The sequence below is a fragment of the Salmo trutta genome, chromosome 27 (genome assembly GCF_901001165.1).
Source record: "Salmo trutta chromosome 27, fSalTru1.1, whole genome shotgun sequence".
NCBI lineage: Eukaryota > Metazoa > Chordata > Actinopteri > Salmoniformes > Salmonidae > Salmo > Salmo trutta.
In genome coordinates, this window is record NC_042983.1 from 26,722,455 (window position 1) to 26,738,740 (window position 16,286).

The 16,286-nt window shown below is 41.6% G+C and overlaps 1 protein-coding gene across 3 annotated transcripts; it reads left to right on the forward strand.

Moving 5' to 3' along the window:
• Positions 1-457: 457 nt before the first annotated feature.
• LOC115164752 (zinc finger protein 462) lies at positions 458-15,905 on the forward strand. Of its 3 annotated transcripts, none has more exons than XM_029717518.1 (11): positions 475-795; positions 5,044-5,112; positions 5,347-11,399; positions 11,551-11,831; positions 12,271-12,389; positions 12,846-12,998; positions 13,285-13,534; positions 13,803-13,939; positions 14,104-14,327; positions 14,694-15,318; positions 15,425-15,905. In XM_029717518.1, the coding sequence occupies exons 2-11, from the start codon at positions 5,103-5,105 to the stop codon at positions 15,550-15,552; spliced, it is 7,980 nt and encodes a 2,659-aa protein (XP_029573378.1). In that variant the 5' UTR covers positions 475-795; positions 5,044-5,102; the 3' UTR covers positions 15,553-15,905. The 3 variants fall into 3 exon arrangements, with proteins under 3 accessions (XP_029573380.1, XP_029573378.1, XP_029573379.1); XM_029717519.1 differs by having other exon boundaries at positions 483-795; positions 11,554-11,831; XM_029717520.1 differs by lacking the exon at positions 15,425-15,905 and having other exon boundaries at positions 458-795; positions 14,479-14,828.
• The last annotated feature ends 381 nt before the right edge of the window (positions 15,906-16,286 follow it).

The following is a 16,286-nucleotide window of genomic DNA, read 5'->3' on the forward strand; positions in this document are numbered from 1 at the left end:
TGGGCTAGACCTTTGTGCTACCTGGGATGGTGCAGTTGGTGAGAAGCAACTGCAGCTACGTGAAGGTGACTTAATCAAAAACTGCATGACCTTTGATCAAATGATTTCAGTAAAGTTCATGTAGTTGACGTGTCGGAAAAATTTTAGAATCATAATGCAACACACTTTGAAAGGCTGTGAATAATGATGGTCAACAACTTGACAAAAGTGATCCACTCCAATGCGCCCAATGAGAAGTTTCCTTAATTGTTAATTTTCTCAAAATCTAAAGACACAACCTAGATTTGAGAACGTGTTTTAAGTAGTTGAACATATTACTCCAACCAAGTGAAAGTGGCAAACTGACACGTTTTTATTTTCGTCAAAAAAACTTTATTTCTAAGGTGTGTCTTTAATTTTGACCGCAAGCACATGCGCAGTTTGGCGCAAGATACCGTTTTTACGCATGCGCTTAGCTAGACAACGTCGCCATGACATCGCTTACAAGCGTTATCGGGGATTTCTATTGGAGAAGCAGTTTCTGCCCATCTTCATGATTGTACTCTCTTTGGCTTCATCGTTGACTGACAGATTTATTTGCATTGCACGCCACCCCCTGCCACTATCTTGACTGCTAAATTGTTTTGTGTGTAGCCCCTCGACCCCGGCGTTGCTGGTTCGTTGGTTTGCAGACGGAAGAAGACACATGAGGTTGTTGTAGGAGCGGGAAAAAATGGCGACGAACATCGACTACAGAGCTAACACATTGAGGAATCGAAATATGGCCTGAGTCTCACCGATTCTCTGTGGAAACGTGTGAGTTGGCTATTCAATCTATTCCATTAACGTCTTGGTAAATGTTCATTGCGGGCCACGTTTTGTAGGTGTTTGCTTCGTAACATTTTTCATATTTCTGAACTGGATCAATAGAAAGGCAAAGGGGGTTCCGATTCCACTCCCCTTGCAATTTTAGTTCCTGTTCGACAAGTGACAGAGCTGGGACCGAAATGGTGTAAACTTGATTGTTCACAAGTTTGATTCTAATAACAAATGCAACAAGTGTTATTTGGTAAATCTGTGCAGTAATCAGAGTTTGCAATATGTTATCAGGGGTTACATTTAAGATAATCTAGATATATTATGTCAATGCAGCCAGAGAACTCAGTTCAAGCTTTGGCTACCTAGCTAATACTGTTGTGTTAAAGCAAATTACCCATTCTAGTATAAGGCTGCAAATGTCCAAATATTCTAGTTCACAATTTCACAAGAGGTGTTGTCTCGCATGTGCCGGATTGTGTGCTGAAGTCTCCTAATCCTTTGATCTGTTGCTGGGTTGAGGATTTCAACGGAAAGATCAACTGACATTTTGTGGTTAATCATTTTCTGGTCCTCTTCGATCTGAGGACTAGGCTTATAAACATGCAACGTCTGAAGACACACAGTGTGGCCACTTAGGTGTGATTGCAAAGCAGTACACAACTCTGGATTTCTTACATACTCATATTATTTGATTTATTCTGTTCGCTCTAGCCCTTAAACGACTTTAGCTATTAACGCGAAACCAATTTACAAATGTGCAGACTGCCCAAAATATTGTTGATGGCATGAATACTTTTTGAACTACAACAAAATGTAAATGATTCCCAATACATTTCAATGGCAATAAAAGTGGCATAGATTTACATCGGAACATTTAGGAAATGTGGGTGTATCTCCTCCACCATTTAAACTATCAACGTTGAGATGTTCAAACTGACCCAATATGGATTGGTTGCGTCGAGAATGTTGATAACATTTATACTTTTTGAACTACAAACATTACACATGAATAAACGTAGGCTTGAATGGGAAGTATTTGGATTTGCCAAATACACCATTTCAGCTATCAATGCCAAACTAACATTGAGATGTTCAGACTGACCCAACTAAATCATAAACTTTTATCAACTATAACTATACAAATGTGCATACATTAGCATAAAATAACCCACCAACAGTAATTATTGAACTGTTCAATCTAAAGATACCAAACCAACTTTCTCAGGTTCAGGCTATGTTCATTTGCATATTAGAACAAATGCCAATTCTAACCCAATAAGTTAAAAACACGAAACCAACTTTCAAATGTGCAGACAGCCCCAACTTAAATTGTTTAAGAAATTATTTTTGATAGCATCCATACTTTCAGTACTAGAACAATATTTAAATGCTCTCCCAATAAATTGCAATGGCAATAAAAGGGCCATAGACTTACATGGGGAACATTTTGGCACGCATCTCCACTTACACGTTTAGGCTATCAACACCAAACCAACATTGAGATTGCTTGCATTCAGATTCTTTATACTATTTATACCTTTTAACTATAACTGTTTTTTTGCTAAAATTAACATTGGTTTGAAATATACCTTGACTAAACCGCTCGTGTCGCGAGCAAAATAAATTTAGAAATCTGTTATTCAATTATTGCACCCACACTGCTCGCGAACGTTTGCGTTGCCAAGGGCTAAAATAGAAGCCCTTTCTATTTCTGACGCAGATCGCACTGCAAGTTCTGCCTCTCCCATCTCCTCATTGGTTTATAGAAGCAGGTACCCACGTGCCATCTCCTTATTGGTTATAGTAGGTGATTGAAAGACAAACTGTGTTGCTGGTCGTCGTGGTAATACTATGAAAGTTTAGATGCCAATCACCATATAAGTTCAAAGATGAAATATGCCTGGAAGGAGGAGAGATGACTAGAAACGATTCGGTTGGCCATTTTATGTGTGGATTAATTGTCGGAGTAGAGGACCTTGTGCATTTCAGGTAAAAGAATAACTCAAGGTTTATATCCCAGGACAAATTAGCTAGCGACAACAAGCTAGCTAAATAGGACAAATTAGCTAGCTAAATTGCCATAAATGTTTAATGCTTTTCGACCTGTCCCCAAATTAATGTCGATATTTTAACCTGCGTGTCGTGATCGCGTTTGGTGTAGGGGGACAAAATAAATGTATGTATGAAGACGGCGCACGCGCGCAGCCGGTTTGGGTTCCGTGTTAGAATCACAGTAATACAGTGGTAGCTATTTAAAATGGTCCTGCTCCAATTAAGCTACAAGAACAACTTTAAAACATTCAGGCTATCCTAACTTCAAATTCTTTAAGGTCTTTATCAACTATATTCATTTAGCATAAAATAACTCACCAACAGTAACCTTTGAACTGTTCAAGCTAGAGACACCAAATCAACTTTATTATGTTCATGCTATCCTATCAATCAATCAATCGACCCTTCACAAACTAGCATGCACACCATATTTTCTTCAGGAAATTTACTTTTCTAGTTAGTTATTATTCCTCGCTCTAGAGCTTAAACGATTTAAGCTATATACACACGAAACCAGCTTTCAAATGTGCAGACATTCCTAACTTAGATTGCTTGAGAATCTTTTTATAGTATTTATACTTTTTATACTACAACCATATTTGCATAAAACTAAATGCTAGTCAATAGCCATAGACTTAAATGGTAAAAAAATGGAGACGCATCTCCTCTTTCACTGTTTAAGCTATCAACACTAAACCAATGTTGAGATGTTCAGACTACTTGCATTTAGATTTTTGATACTATTTATAGTTTTTGAACCATAACCATTTCAAATGTGTATAAATTAACATGGATTTGAATGAGAACCATAGGAATACAGAGGTAGCTATTCAGAAAGGTTCCTGCTCCTTGGCCAATTAAGCTACAAGACTAACTTTAACACATTCAAATCCTTTAAAACCTTTATCAACTACAACTATATAAATTAACAAAATAACTCACCAACAGTAACTCTTGAACCGTTCGCGCTATAGGTACCAAACCTTTTTTCACATGTTCAGGCTATCCTATCTGACCACACAACTACTGACCACACAACTACTGACCACTCCCACACATCTACTGACGACAGCTACAAACACCACCCCAATGTTGACATGTGCAGACTGGCTCAGCGTAGATGGCTTCTACACAGATTTTTGCTATCATTCCTACTTCATAAACTGGAAAGTTTGTTGTATCGCCATTCATTTAAATGGCGGAATGCAGGCCTCAACATTAACTAAAATCACTGACACAACTTTCAGAATGTTTCAACGAAAACATTTTAAGCGCTTAAAACACATTATATGGCTTATTGATTATATTGTACTCACTCTAGCCTACTATACTAGCCCACAGTAACCCACTATAATAACTCCACAACTACAAACCTCAAAATAGGTCATAACTAACACACAGCCTTTGAAAACATACTACTGCTGTCACTCACTACTATTTCACAACCATAAATACTTCAAGACCAGCAAGCACACCACATTTACTTCAGTAAATGTCCTTTTCTTATTTTGTGTTTGTTTATGAATGCATGGACTCAATTATAGCTGGTTGGATGAATGTATGCCCATGGTAAAATATCATGGCCTAAGCTATGTAGTGTGTTTTGCCTACATTACACTTGCCTTTCTGGAGTCACCTTATGTCTTGGTTGTTCAGGACTTAAAGTTAGGCTATTAAAATAGTTATATGCTTTTCCAAGAGGACATTCAGAGCTAGTCATCATAAGATGCAGTTGATTATGGTTATAATGACACCAATCTTGTGTGTTGATAAGCTAAAAGTCACTACTTTTTCAGTAGTGAGAATGTGATATTGTGCACAGAGACAGAACTATAAGAATATCACTAGCAAACCATACGTTTTAAGTCTCGACCTATGACAACTTGTTTAGCAACACTTTTCAGTGTGACTAACTGTACTTACAATTTATTAAATGTATACATGACAGTGAACTTGTGGGACTTGCTGCAAAAATGTTATCTTCAGATCAGCTATAGGCCTAAATCCTATTCAGATAAATCACACCTATTGTCTTATTCAGTTATTTAGCCAAAGTCATTTGGATTGGTTGTAGAGTCGCTCAGTTGTGGAGAAGTTGGTAAATGTCTCCTTTTATCAGTATGTTTGCATTTTGCATGTTTAGTCTGGTTTTGCTAGTGTGTTATGTCATCAAATTATTATGCTCCCCCGTAGGTTTCTCTCCCGTTTGTCAGTAAAGTTCTGGGATCAAGAAACTCGCAGAGCCAGGGGAGATGGAGGAAGGTTTGACTTGTTGTTCTTCTAATTTTTGACTTGTATACTCAATAAAAAAAAATCTGCCAACAGCCAACCCCATAATACAAGTTGTTAACAGGAGAATGGTGAACTCTATCACCTGCCTTTTTAGGTGCTTGGTTGGTCTGGTAATACTTAGACACATAGCACATGTAATAATTAATATCTGATACATGTATTATTCTGCAGTTGTATAGATTAAGCTCTTTTATACACCCACAGATTCCGGGCACCTCGACAAGTCTGATCAAATGACCCACGGTCAACCAGCCTCTCAACAATCCATGTCTCCAAGTCAGTCATTCCAGTGTAACCATTGTGTCCTCCTATTCAAATCAAAATATTTCCTCCTTGAACACATGAAGAAGGTGCATGGCGTTGATGTGGATCCTTCACAAAATGATGGGAGTTGTAATCCCTCAGAGAGTTCCACACAACCTCACAGTAGCACTCTCTACAACAATTCAGAGGAGAGTTTCTCTTGCCGGCATTGTATGTTTACATCTTCCAGTTGGCCTGTTATTGTCAAACATGAAAGAACAAATCACAAGGTTTCGGTAAAGGGTCCTGGTAAGGGCAGGACCCTGAAAACACAGAAACGGTATTTAAGGGGCAAGCTGCTTAATGCCAAAGTGCCACTGCCAGGGAAGAAGAACCAACACAATGTGTCGAGACTCCAATGCAAACAAGGGGAAGTGGGGAGATTGAATTTCCCGAAATCCAAGTCTACCTCAAAAACCATAAACATTCCTAGCTCTAGTCTATTGCTGGAGAACCTGCAAGCTCAAGTGGGATCCTCAGGAAATATTTCCAAATTCAAAATTGCACATGGGTCATCTTTAAATTCCTCACAACTGAAGTTGCCCAACCTCTCAAGGCCATCACGTGCGCATGATGTGACCCTCATGTCACATGCGCCTTTCTTTAGCTATGACCAAGACGGTGGTAAAGGTGTCTCTAAAGTAACTGAAGAGAGATCTCATACAGAAAATGAACAGAAGGGCTCTCACTGCTGCTCACTCTGCAACTTTTCTGCAACTTGGCTAGAAGATCTTCACACTCACCAGCGAAGTGAGCACAGTTACCTTTTTTACAGCATGGGGCTAAGTCTGCTGGACGGAACAGCGACAGAACAGCGGGATCCCAAACCTGAAACGTATAATGAAATGTCACTAACAGAGCCATTGGCTAATGCCACCAAGAAGAGGATGCATGATGACACCGCTTTGAGTCCTGCTAAGAAAAATATCAAAACAAGCCCTGAAAGTACAGTCATCCAAAGCAAGCTGTCAGGGGGCACTGCTTTCACCTTTGAGGTTAGCGAGGATGAAGAGGAGGGGGATGCCTGGAGAACTGAACTAGATGCCTCAGGAACTGAAAAAGATGAGCACAATCAATTGGAAAATAGAGAAAGCAGGGACAAACACAAAATACTTTACCGTTGCAAACATTGTGACTACAGTCACAAGTCATCTCGCAGTTTGAGCACCCATTACCAGAGAATGCACCCTTACATCAGGTATGACTTTCAGTACATCATTAATCCAGATGATTGGACTGCCACCTTCCGTTGCTTGGAGTGTCCTGTTGAGTTTGCCACCCCTGATGACCTCAAGAAGCACTATAGGGATCATCACCGAGAAGCTCCAGATGTGTTCATGATGCGATCAGATCAGCTTGATTTGGTGTACAAGTGCTTTGCCTGCCCATTCACCATTTCTAATGGCAAATACTTGAAACCCCATTACAAAAACAAACATCCAAAACTGAAAATGAGCAGTCCTTTAATGTACTGCAGTTTTACTGCCAAGCCTTCTAAAGACGAACCCTCTAAATCACATTTAGGGCGAACTTCCAGCCTAAAGAATGCAGAGGTTGTCTCTCCTGAGAGATCTCTGTCCCCATGTAAAGAAACTGTTAACATCAACTCTACAACCCTAAAAGAATGTTCTGCTTCCATGGGAGTGGATGAGGAACTGTACCACTGCAAACATTGTGCCTTCAGCAATAAGTCAGTGGTTGTCGTGCTTGTCCACTACCAAAAAAGCCATCCGAAGGCAGGATTGACAATTGACGACATAAAACAAACTCTTGCCACTTCCAGGGACGCTAAGGACGAAACACAGGTGTCTCCTCAAAATATGGTTTTGGAACCATTCAAACTCCCAGAAGTAAAGTCCCCCAACACGTCCCTCTTTAAACCCGATGTTGCACAGGACGATGTAGAGAACATGTTTTTCTGCCAGCATTGCAACTATGGCAACCTCACAGTGAGGGGGGTGTTGAATCACCAAAGGTCAAGACACAGTGATCTCAATGCTACTGTTGAACAGATCCATTTCCATACTGCGGAGGTTCATAGTCAAAGCAAAATGTCACAGGGCATAGGAATAGTCTCACATAGCACTCCCCTCCAAAAAGATTTAGCACAGGAACATGTTTTAAAGCCATTCAAACTCCCAGAAGTTAAGTCTCCTAACACATCCCCTCCCATATCCAATGTTTCGCAGGCAGATGATGAGAGTTTGTATTTCTGCCAGTTTTGTGGCTATTGCAACCCCACAGTGAGAGGTGTTATGAATCATCAGAAGTTGAGACACAGTACTCGTAAGTCAACTGCTGAACGGATCATGAAACATACTGCTGCGATTCGTAGCAACCCCAAATTGAGAGGGGTTTTGAATCATCAGAAGTTAAGACACAGTACTCGTAAGTCAACTGCTAAACGGATCATGAAACATACTGCTGCGATTCGTAGCAACCCCAAATTGAGAGGGGTTTTGAATCATCAGAAGTTAAGACACAGTCATCGCAAGGTGACTGCCGATAAGGTCATCAAGCACACTGCTGAGGCTCATGGTCAAAGTGAAAAGCTTCAGTCTACTGGATTTGACTCATCAAACTCCTCTCTCAAATCCACTGTTGAGAACGAGATAGCTGACTTGTTTTTTTGCCAGTACTGCAACTATGGCAACCCCAGAGTTATAGGGGTTTTGAATCATCAGAAATTAAGACATCGTTGTCTTCAGACATCAACTAGTCAGATCCTTCAATATACATCTGAGCTTCGTAGTCAGAAAGATACATCTCAGTCTGCTGGATTTGACTCCTCTCTCTTCACATCTGATATTGGAAATGAGGCAGGTAACTTGTTTTTCTGCCAGTTTTGCAACTATGGGCATCCCTCAATGAGAGGAATTTTAAATCATCAAAAGAGAAGACACAGTGGACTCCAAACAACACCTGGCGACATCTTCAGGCATACTGCTGAGGTTGCAGGGCAAACCGAAAAATCCAAAAAGTCTAAGAGCGTCAACTTGACTAAGTCTTCTCACATCTTACCTCTTCCTCTTGTGACAGAAGAGGCTGTGTTATTCTGTCAGCTTTGCAACTATAGCAATCGAACCATGAGGGTGGTTGTGGAACATCAAAGGAAAAGACACCCAGATCTTAAAGCAACTGCTAAACAAATCCTTGAATATACTGCTATGATTTTGTCCCAAACTAGCAAATCGCCTAACTCATCTTTCTTAACATCTGATGTTGTCCAAGAAGAGTTAGATAAGTTCTTCTGCCAATATTGTGACTATAACAATCCCACAGTGAGGGGGATTTTTAATCATCAAAGTAAAATGCATTGTGATCTCGAAACAAACGCAGCGCAGATCTTAAGGCATACTGTTGTCGTCCGAGAGCAAACCAACAAATCTCAGCCAAAAGCAGTGAACTCACCAAACTCTCCTCACCTCTTGTCTCATCCTCTTTTGAAGGACGAGGTTGAACACATGTTTTTCTGTCAGCTTTGCAACTATAGCAATCCAACGGTGATGGGGGTTTTGAATCATAAAAGGAAAAGACACCTTGATATGAAGCCAACTGCTAAGCAAATCCTTGAATATACTGCTACAGTTTTGGGCCAAATGAGCAAATCCCACCCAGTACGAAGAAACTCGCTTAACTCATCCCAAGAAGAAGAGAGGAAGTTGTTTTACTGCCAGCATTGTGACTATGACAATCCGACAGTTAGGGGAGTTTTGAATCATCAGAAATTAAGACATAGTGATCTGAAGACAACTGCGGATCAGGTTGTCAGGTATACTGCAATTGTTCCCGGCTCAAATAAAAAATCAACAATGCAACAGCCTAACATGTCCTCCATGAAAGCCTCACAATCTCGCAAGCAGAAAGCTGCACTGCTCAGGTCCTTAAAGTGCCGCAAATGCTCTTATACAACTCCCCATATATATCTTTTGAAAAGACATCTGAGGAATAACCACCAAGAGAAAGCCCCGATCACTACAATTATACATTGGGCTTACGAAGATGGCCATTTACAGGAAGGTTATCACTGTGAGTGGTGTGCTTGTTCACATACTGAAGCGAAGGGACTCCTCCGGCACTACCGGCAACGTCATCCAGATAAAAAAACTGGACTTGAATCCATCATCCTGAGGTTACATGCCGGCCCTAAGATTTCTCGATCTAAAAAAACAAAGCCTAACCCAGAACACAATGAAAAACATGATCAGATTATCCTCAGTTTTGGGGATGTTCCAAAGACCACTCCATCTTTTCAGACCGGAGGAGGTGACACAAAAGTCTATCCATGCCGAGCGTGTCCCTTTAAGGCTACTTCCATGGGGGGTATAAGCAGCCACTACCGTGCAGTTCATCCATGGTCTGTCAAGGAAGATGGGTCTGTGTTAGATGTCATTAGTAGTAGGCAGACCCAAGAACCGGAGATCCATGAACAGCTTGATGTTCATGAAACCTTGAGTTCAAGCGAGACATATAGGTGCCCTGTCTGTTCTGGAGAGTTCAACACCCTCCATGGTATGTCTACTCATTGTGGAAAGAAACATCCAGAATATGATATGAAAGTCCATGAACAGCTTGATGTTCATGAAACTTCAAAGCCAAGCCAGCGATATAGGTGCCCTGTCTGTTCCGGAGAGTTCAACAACCTCCATGGTATGTTAACTCATTGTGGTAAGAAACATCCGGAATATGATACATCAACTTATGAAAGGGAAACTGAAGCGGAACTTAGTACAAGTGAGGGGACTCTGGTATTCAAGTGTTCAATCTGTCCATATGTGAACTCTCACGCTCATGGTGTTCTAACTCACTGCCAGATGAGGCATCCAGCCGTCAAAGCCAGAACTGAGAGACTTGAACAAGAAATTGTACACTTCACTGACCCAAATGAATGCCTGAAAGTCCGATCGGGTAAGCGGATGGGATTGGCAGGCTTCAGGTGCAATATGTGTCCAGTCATCCATGCAAAATTCAAGAAGTTGAAGGCTCACTATGAGATGGATCACAAACGATCTGCCGCAAATATATTCAAACCGGCTTTGAAACAATCTGCTGCCATTAAAAAACAATTGCTCTCCAAATACAGAGGCTCCCAGACCTCAATTGCCCAGGCTGCCATTTTAAAAAATGGGAAATCCATCATAGTCAAGTGCCACCTTTGCAAGTACCTTTGCACTACTAAAAAGGGCCTTGCCTGTCATCTTCGCATTAACCACAGTACAGTGGCTCCAATTGAGGACAAAGAGTTTTCCTACAAGTGTGCACTATGCTCGTATTCAACTTCGATTTGTAAATACCTTGCAGCCCACTATAGGAGGCAACATGGCAATGCTGCTTTCACCAACCACTTTGTTCCAGCATTCAGACCTCACCGCATTCTTCCAAACTCACCGGACCATAAGGCTTCTTTGAGTCAGGAAACCAAATCACCTGGTGAGAAGATAAGCTGTTCCCGCTGTTTTTTCCAATGTCTTAGTGAAAAAGGCCTGGTCTCCCATTATGCGATTTGCCACCCAGGAGTCTCTCCCAGCAAGCACAAATCTAGCAAACTTAGCCCGAATAACACACTGCACTCTCCCCCCAAGCCTAGAAATCATCCCCAGCAACAGAAACCTGTATGCAAATTATTTGATCCACAATGCGAGAAAGGCAAAGCATTGCGTCCAGTTAAATGCAAGAAATGCGTGAAGTTATCTTTCAACTCAAATCTGCTGCTAAGTATCCACTACACCAATTTCCACAACGAAGATTTCACACAAGACTTCACTATACTTTCAAAGTCTTCAGAGGATGGCACAGAGTTCTACAGATGTGGATACTGTAACCTCCAAATCCAGGGCAGTGCGGACCTCTGCTCCCATCTCGACCATCATAATGAGGAGTTTCAGAAGCTGGCAAATGGACAGAAGAGGAAGCAACGCCTCAGTGACCCACCGCCAAAAACCAAGCCTGTTAAGGTAAGTGGCACATAATGCAATAAAGTGCAACCCTATGTGTTTGTGATTGTTTGACAGATGGTAGGACTGTGCAACATTGGAAAAGTAAATCTGTTTTTGCCCTTTATGTAGCCTATGTGATCCTCAACCTTAACTTATTTCTGTCTTTCAGCAGGAAAGACAAGTACTGCCCAAGGTCCTGACAGCAGATGAATCGGACAGTCATTGGATTGTGACACAGGTGGAATCTGTTACAACAGGGATGAGTCCACTGGTGTCCCCTTCCCCTGTCCCATCGACAACAGAACCAGAGGGGGGGTCAGTAGGAGAGGAGTGCAACCACTGCGGGCGAACTTTCATGTCTTTGAAAGGTTTACGCTCACATGAGCGGAGCCATGCAGCTACAGCAGCCCTCAAACGGCTGGACAATGTACCTCATCAACAGAAGCAGATGTGAGAGGAAGAGATTTCTATTGTATATTTAAGCAATAAGGCCCAAGGGGGTGTGATTTGATTTGATATATGGCCAATATACCACAGCTAAGGGCTGTTCTAATGCACGACCCAACGCGGAGTGCCTGGATACGGCCCTTAGCTGTGGTATATTGGCCATATACCACAAACCCCTGAGGTACCTTATTGCTATTATAAACTGGTTACCAATTAGAGCAGTAAAAATATGTTTTGTTATTCTCGTGGTATACGGTCTGATATATCAGCATTCAGAGCTTGAACCACTCAGAGGGGAGTATTTATAGTATGTGATTGATTCCATCTTGTAATGTTACCTTAGGTACCACCATACAACATTCTTGTTTCTATATAAACCATGAAGATTTGCTTAACCATCTGGATAAATCAATATGTGAGATGTCTGCTAATGTCTCTTCAGGTTTGACCGCCATATTAGACATCGACCCGGGACCATCAGACCCTTCCACTGTGGGCTCTGTCGTTACAGAACTACCATCTTGAGCCTCTTGAAGAATCATCTGCTCAAAGTACATGGCGGTGAGGCAACCTTACTGCTACGGCACAGAGGCAACCTTACTGCTACGGCACAGAGGCAACCTTACTGCTACGGCACAGAGGCAACCTTACTGCTACGGCACAGAGGCAACCTTACTGCTACGGCACAGAGGCAACCTTACTGCTACGGCACAGAGGCAACCTTACTGCTACGGCACAGAGGCAACCTTACTGCTACGGCACAGAGGCAACCTTACTGCTACGGCACAGAGGCAACCTTACTGCTACGGCACAGAGGCAACCTTACTGCTACGGCACAGAGGCAACCTTACTACTACGGCACACTGTCATTGTCACAACTTTTCAAAGGCTTAACATATATATTTTTTTATCTCTGTCAAAAGAATCTGATACTGTATGAAATGTTAATCGAAATGACAAAAGCTGTGGAAAACATCTTAAACCTGTTTGCTTTTTTAATCTGTCTTGCTGGAGTAGCTCAGTACCCATCCAAGAACCTCCCTTCCTCTGTGACCGGTAGCGAGAACAAGGAGCACACCCTGAGGGCTGCTGAAGAGACCCAGAACCTGCCAGAACCTCAAGAAGGCAACCAAATGTCTGATGATTCTGAGGAATCAGACCTCACTGAAAGCAAGTGCTCCCTTTTACGTTCATTGTTTAGGATTTGAATTATTAAACTTCATGATTAGATTAGAACACTTCCTCTAAAATAAGCAAATTTGTTATGCAGCATACAGACAAGACAATCAGTAAAGCTATACAAAACCATATTTTTGAAAAATGCATGTCTTGTTATATACTCCTGAAGAGTATTTTGCTATTAGCACCTCCCCTACCTTTCTGTAAATCAGAGAAGTAATCTGCTGAGTGTCTGAATGTAATGTGGTACTAATATCCCGTGTATTTTCCGTTACAGAACCAGTATACTCGGAGCCCCCAGATGTCCAGAGGCAGCTCAACCACTACAGGCAGGTGGCTCAGGCCAAGGCCTCCAGCAGCCCTCCAAGCCCACAGACCACCAGGACCACTCAAGATGGCTTATTCGTCTGTGAGTTTTGTATCTACACCTCAACACACATCAAGAGTATGCGTCGACACTACATAAATCGCCACAATGGGAAAAGGCTCGTGAGGTGCAAGGACTGCTCATTTTTCACAGGCTTCAGGTAATATATTATTTTCAGAAGAATCTGCTCAAATGCCAATGCTTGCCTTTGCTGTGTCATATTTGTTGTTTAGTATACATATTATTGCTATGTCTAAAGAATAGTGATTGAACAAGAAGCACCTGTGACACCTAGTATTGCTACATTAACTGACTCTTTAAATGACGTACAAATGCTTCTCGGTCTCAATTGTTGCCATCTATTAAGCCTCAGTGTGCCATATTGCCAAGTTTGTGATAACATTTTTTTCTCTGAATGCTTACAATAGGAAGAAGTTGGATATGCACATAGAGACGGCACATGCCAGTAGCCCAACAGAAGCTCCTAAGGAGCTACACTGCCCTCTCTGTCTTTACCACACCAAAAACAAAAACCGCATGATCGACCACATCGTCCTCCATCGTGGTAGGTGTTCTTGTGGTATTGTTAAAATAAATCCATGCTTTATACATCATGACACTCATTAGACACCTTTTGTGGCTGTCTACCATTTATTCTGTCTTACACTTGTCAGTATCATACCCAGACTTTACACTGCTGATCCTGGTTTGCTTATTTTTTTTAAACAGAGCAGCCAGTGGCCCCGATAGAGGTGCGTCGTCCGAAGCTGTCGCGATATCTCGAGGGCACCGTGTTCCGCTGCCACAAGTGCACCTTCACCAGTTCCAGTGACAAGAAACTGCTACTGCACATGCTCAAGCACGACGATATCAAGCCCTACAAATGCAGACTGTGCTACTTCGACTGCACACAGCTGAGCGAGTTGGAGGCACACCTGTGCGATAAACACCAGGTTAGTGTTCTAGCTACACTCTCCTTATACCCCCTCAATCATGACTCCCATGCTAACTAGACTGTGGCTCTATCCAGAAACAGCTCCTAAGGCACAGAGGACTGCATAGGTTTAATCAATATTATTGTATATCCACCTTTTTCTCTGAAAGGTGGAATTACACTTGCAGTCCCAAGAGAGTGTGGATCTTTTGAGAAATTAATAGCCCATCAAAGGTCACAACTAGTAAAATGGGTATTGTCACACATTATTTTGCTGATGTTAATTCTGACACACTATGTTGTATCAAGTCTTCTCTGTTGAGTCATTTGTCCTTCTGTATCTGATGTAAATATGTAATCTTCCTTGTGGTGTTCTCTCTGGGAGGTTGTGAGGAACCATGAGCTGGTGGGACAGGTCCATCTGGAGGAACTGGAAACAAGACTGAGCAGAGTCAACGAGGAGGGAGAACAATTCATGGACTGTGAGGAGACCCAAGGGCAACAAGATGACGTGAACAAAGATGGCGATAACGAGGTGGCAGAGAACACAGCCCAGAACAGTGAATTCCATGATTTCAGTAATGACGAGAACCAAGAGGGACAATATAAGCAATCCCATGAGAAGCTAGAGAATGAGGACAAGAAGGTAGAGGAACATTTAATGGACTGTGAGGAGGAGAACCAAGAACCTGGAGAGATGGACATAGAAGAACAAAACAACCAATATCATGAGATGCCAGTGCTTAAAGATGAAGCCTGCAACTATCACGAGATGCCAGTGCTTGAAAATGAAGAGGGCAAAGAGGAAACACACAGTAATCATGGTGTGAGACAGGAAAATGAGGAGGAGGCAGTGAAGACTGACCGTCTAAAACCTGAGTGCAATAAAAAACCGGAGCAAGGGTCTGAACAGGATGAAAAATATGAAGAAAACCCCAAGAGTGGTGAGAAGCAAGATCACGAGGTGGAGGAAAACAACAAGGAAAATGGCAACATATCTTCACCAAAAGGTAAGTCAATTTTGACATGAAACTATTGACATCCAATTAATCAAACTGTTTCTGGTTCCCTGTCAGATGTTTAATTCTCCTTCTTATTCTGTTATCATTCCTGTAGATGCCTCCACTATCCTGAAGATAATAGCGGTGACCAGAAATGAGAAAGCACTTTCCTGCGAGCTCTGTGGCCGAACTCTCATGAACAGCACTGACCTGGAACGGCATGTGATGCGCCATGGCTTGTAACTCTGTGTCGGTGCAGCTGATGAGGATGTATTGACACTGAGGGTGTTGCTGCTTAGAAATGGGAGACATGTCATAACAGGGCTGCTTTTAACAGCAAGCTGAATTTGTGAAGTTCAATTGAATGTTATGTTTTATTGTCACTTGTTGCATACTGTTTCCACCTGTAAATAACTATTCTTGACTGGAGACATTGCAGCTATTGTCGTAAAGGACAGTCTTTCATTATTGTATATTATGTCATGCCAGAATGACTGTTCACATTTCCAACATATTGGCTGTTTTGATGCTTTGTAAATATGTTGATCTTGTTGTCTTTTAACATTTCTGTAATAAATGACTTTATCCTAGAACTATTCTATTTCATAGATATTTCATTTGTGAAAACGCTTTTCCTCGTTTTAGGCTATGAACTGTTTCTGAACCAATCAAGACAACATTTTTAAAGGAGGACAAAGCATTGATTAATGAAATCATTGACTAGGGAAATAAGTGCAATAGTTTTTGTAAATATGTGCAATGGATGGGGAATGGTGGATAGTTGCAACAGCTCCTGTGAATCTGCATTAAGTTCACAATTCATACGTATTATTTTTTCTCATATAAGTAGCCACAGTTTGTGTTCATAGCTGGGCCCAGTATCCCAAAAGCATCTTGAGGCTAAGTTTATCGTTAGAACCATTGAGATCGATGGTTCTAACGAAATGTATGCCTTTGGGAAACTGGGCGCAGGGCGT

Excerpts from the sequence above, each read along its gene's own strand:
- LOC115164752 (XM_029717518.1), top strand. Across the intron at positions 11,832-12,270 it reads CCTCATCAACAGAAGCAGAT|GTTTGACCGCCATATTAGAC; the intron begins GTGAGAGGAAGA and ends ATGTCTCTTCAG. Across the intron at positions 12,999-13,284 it reads GGAATCAGACCTCACTGAAA|AACCAGTATACTCGGAGCCC; the intron begins GCAAGTGCTCCC and ends TTTCCGTTACAG.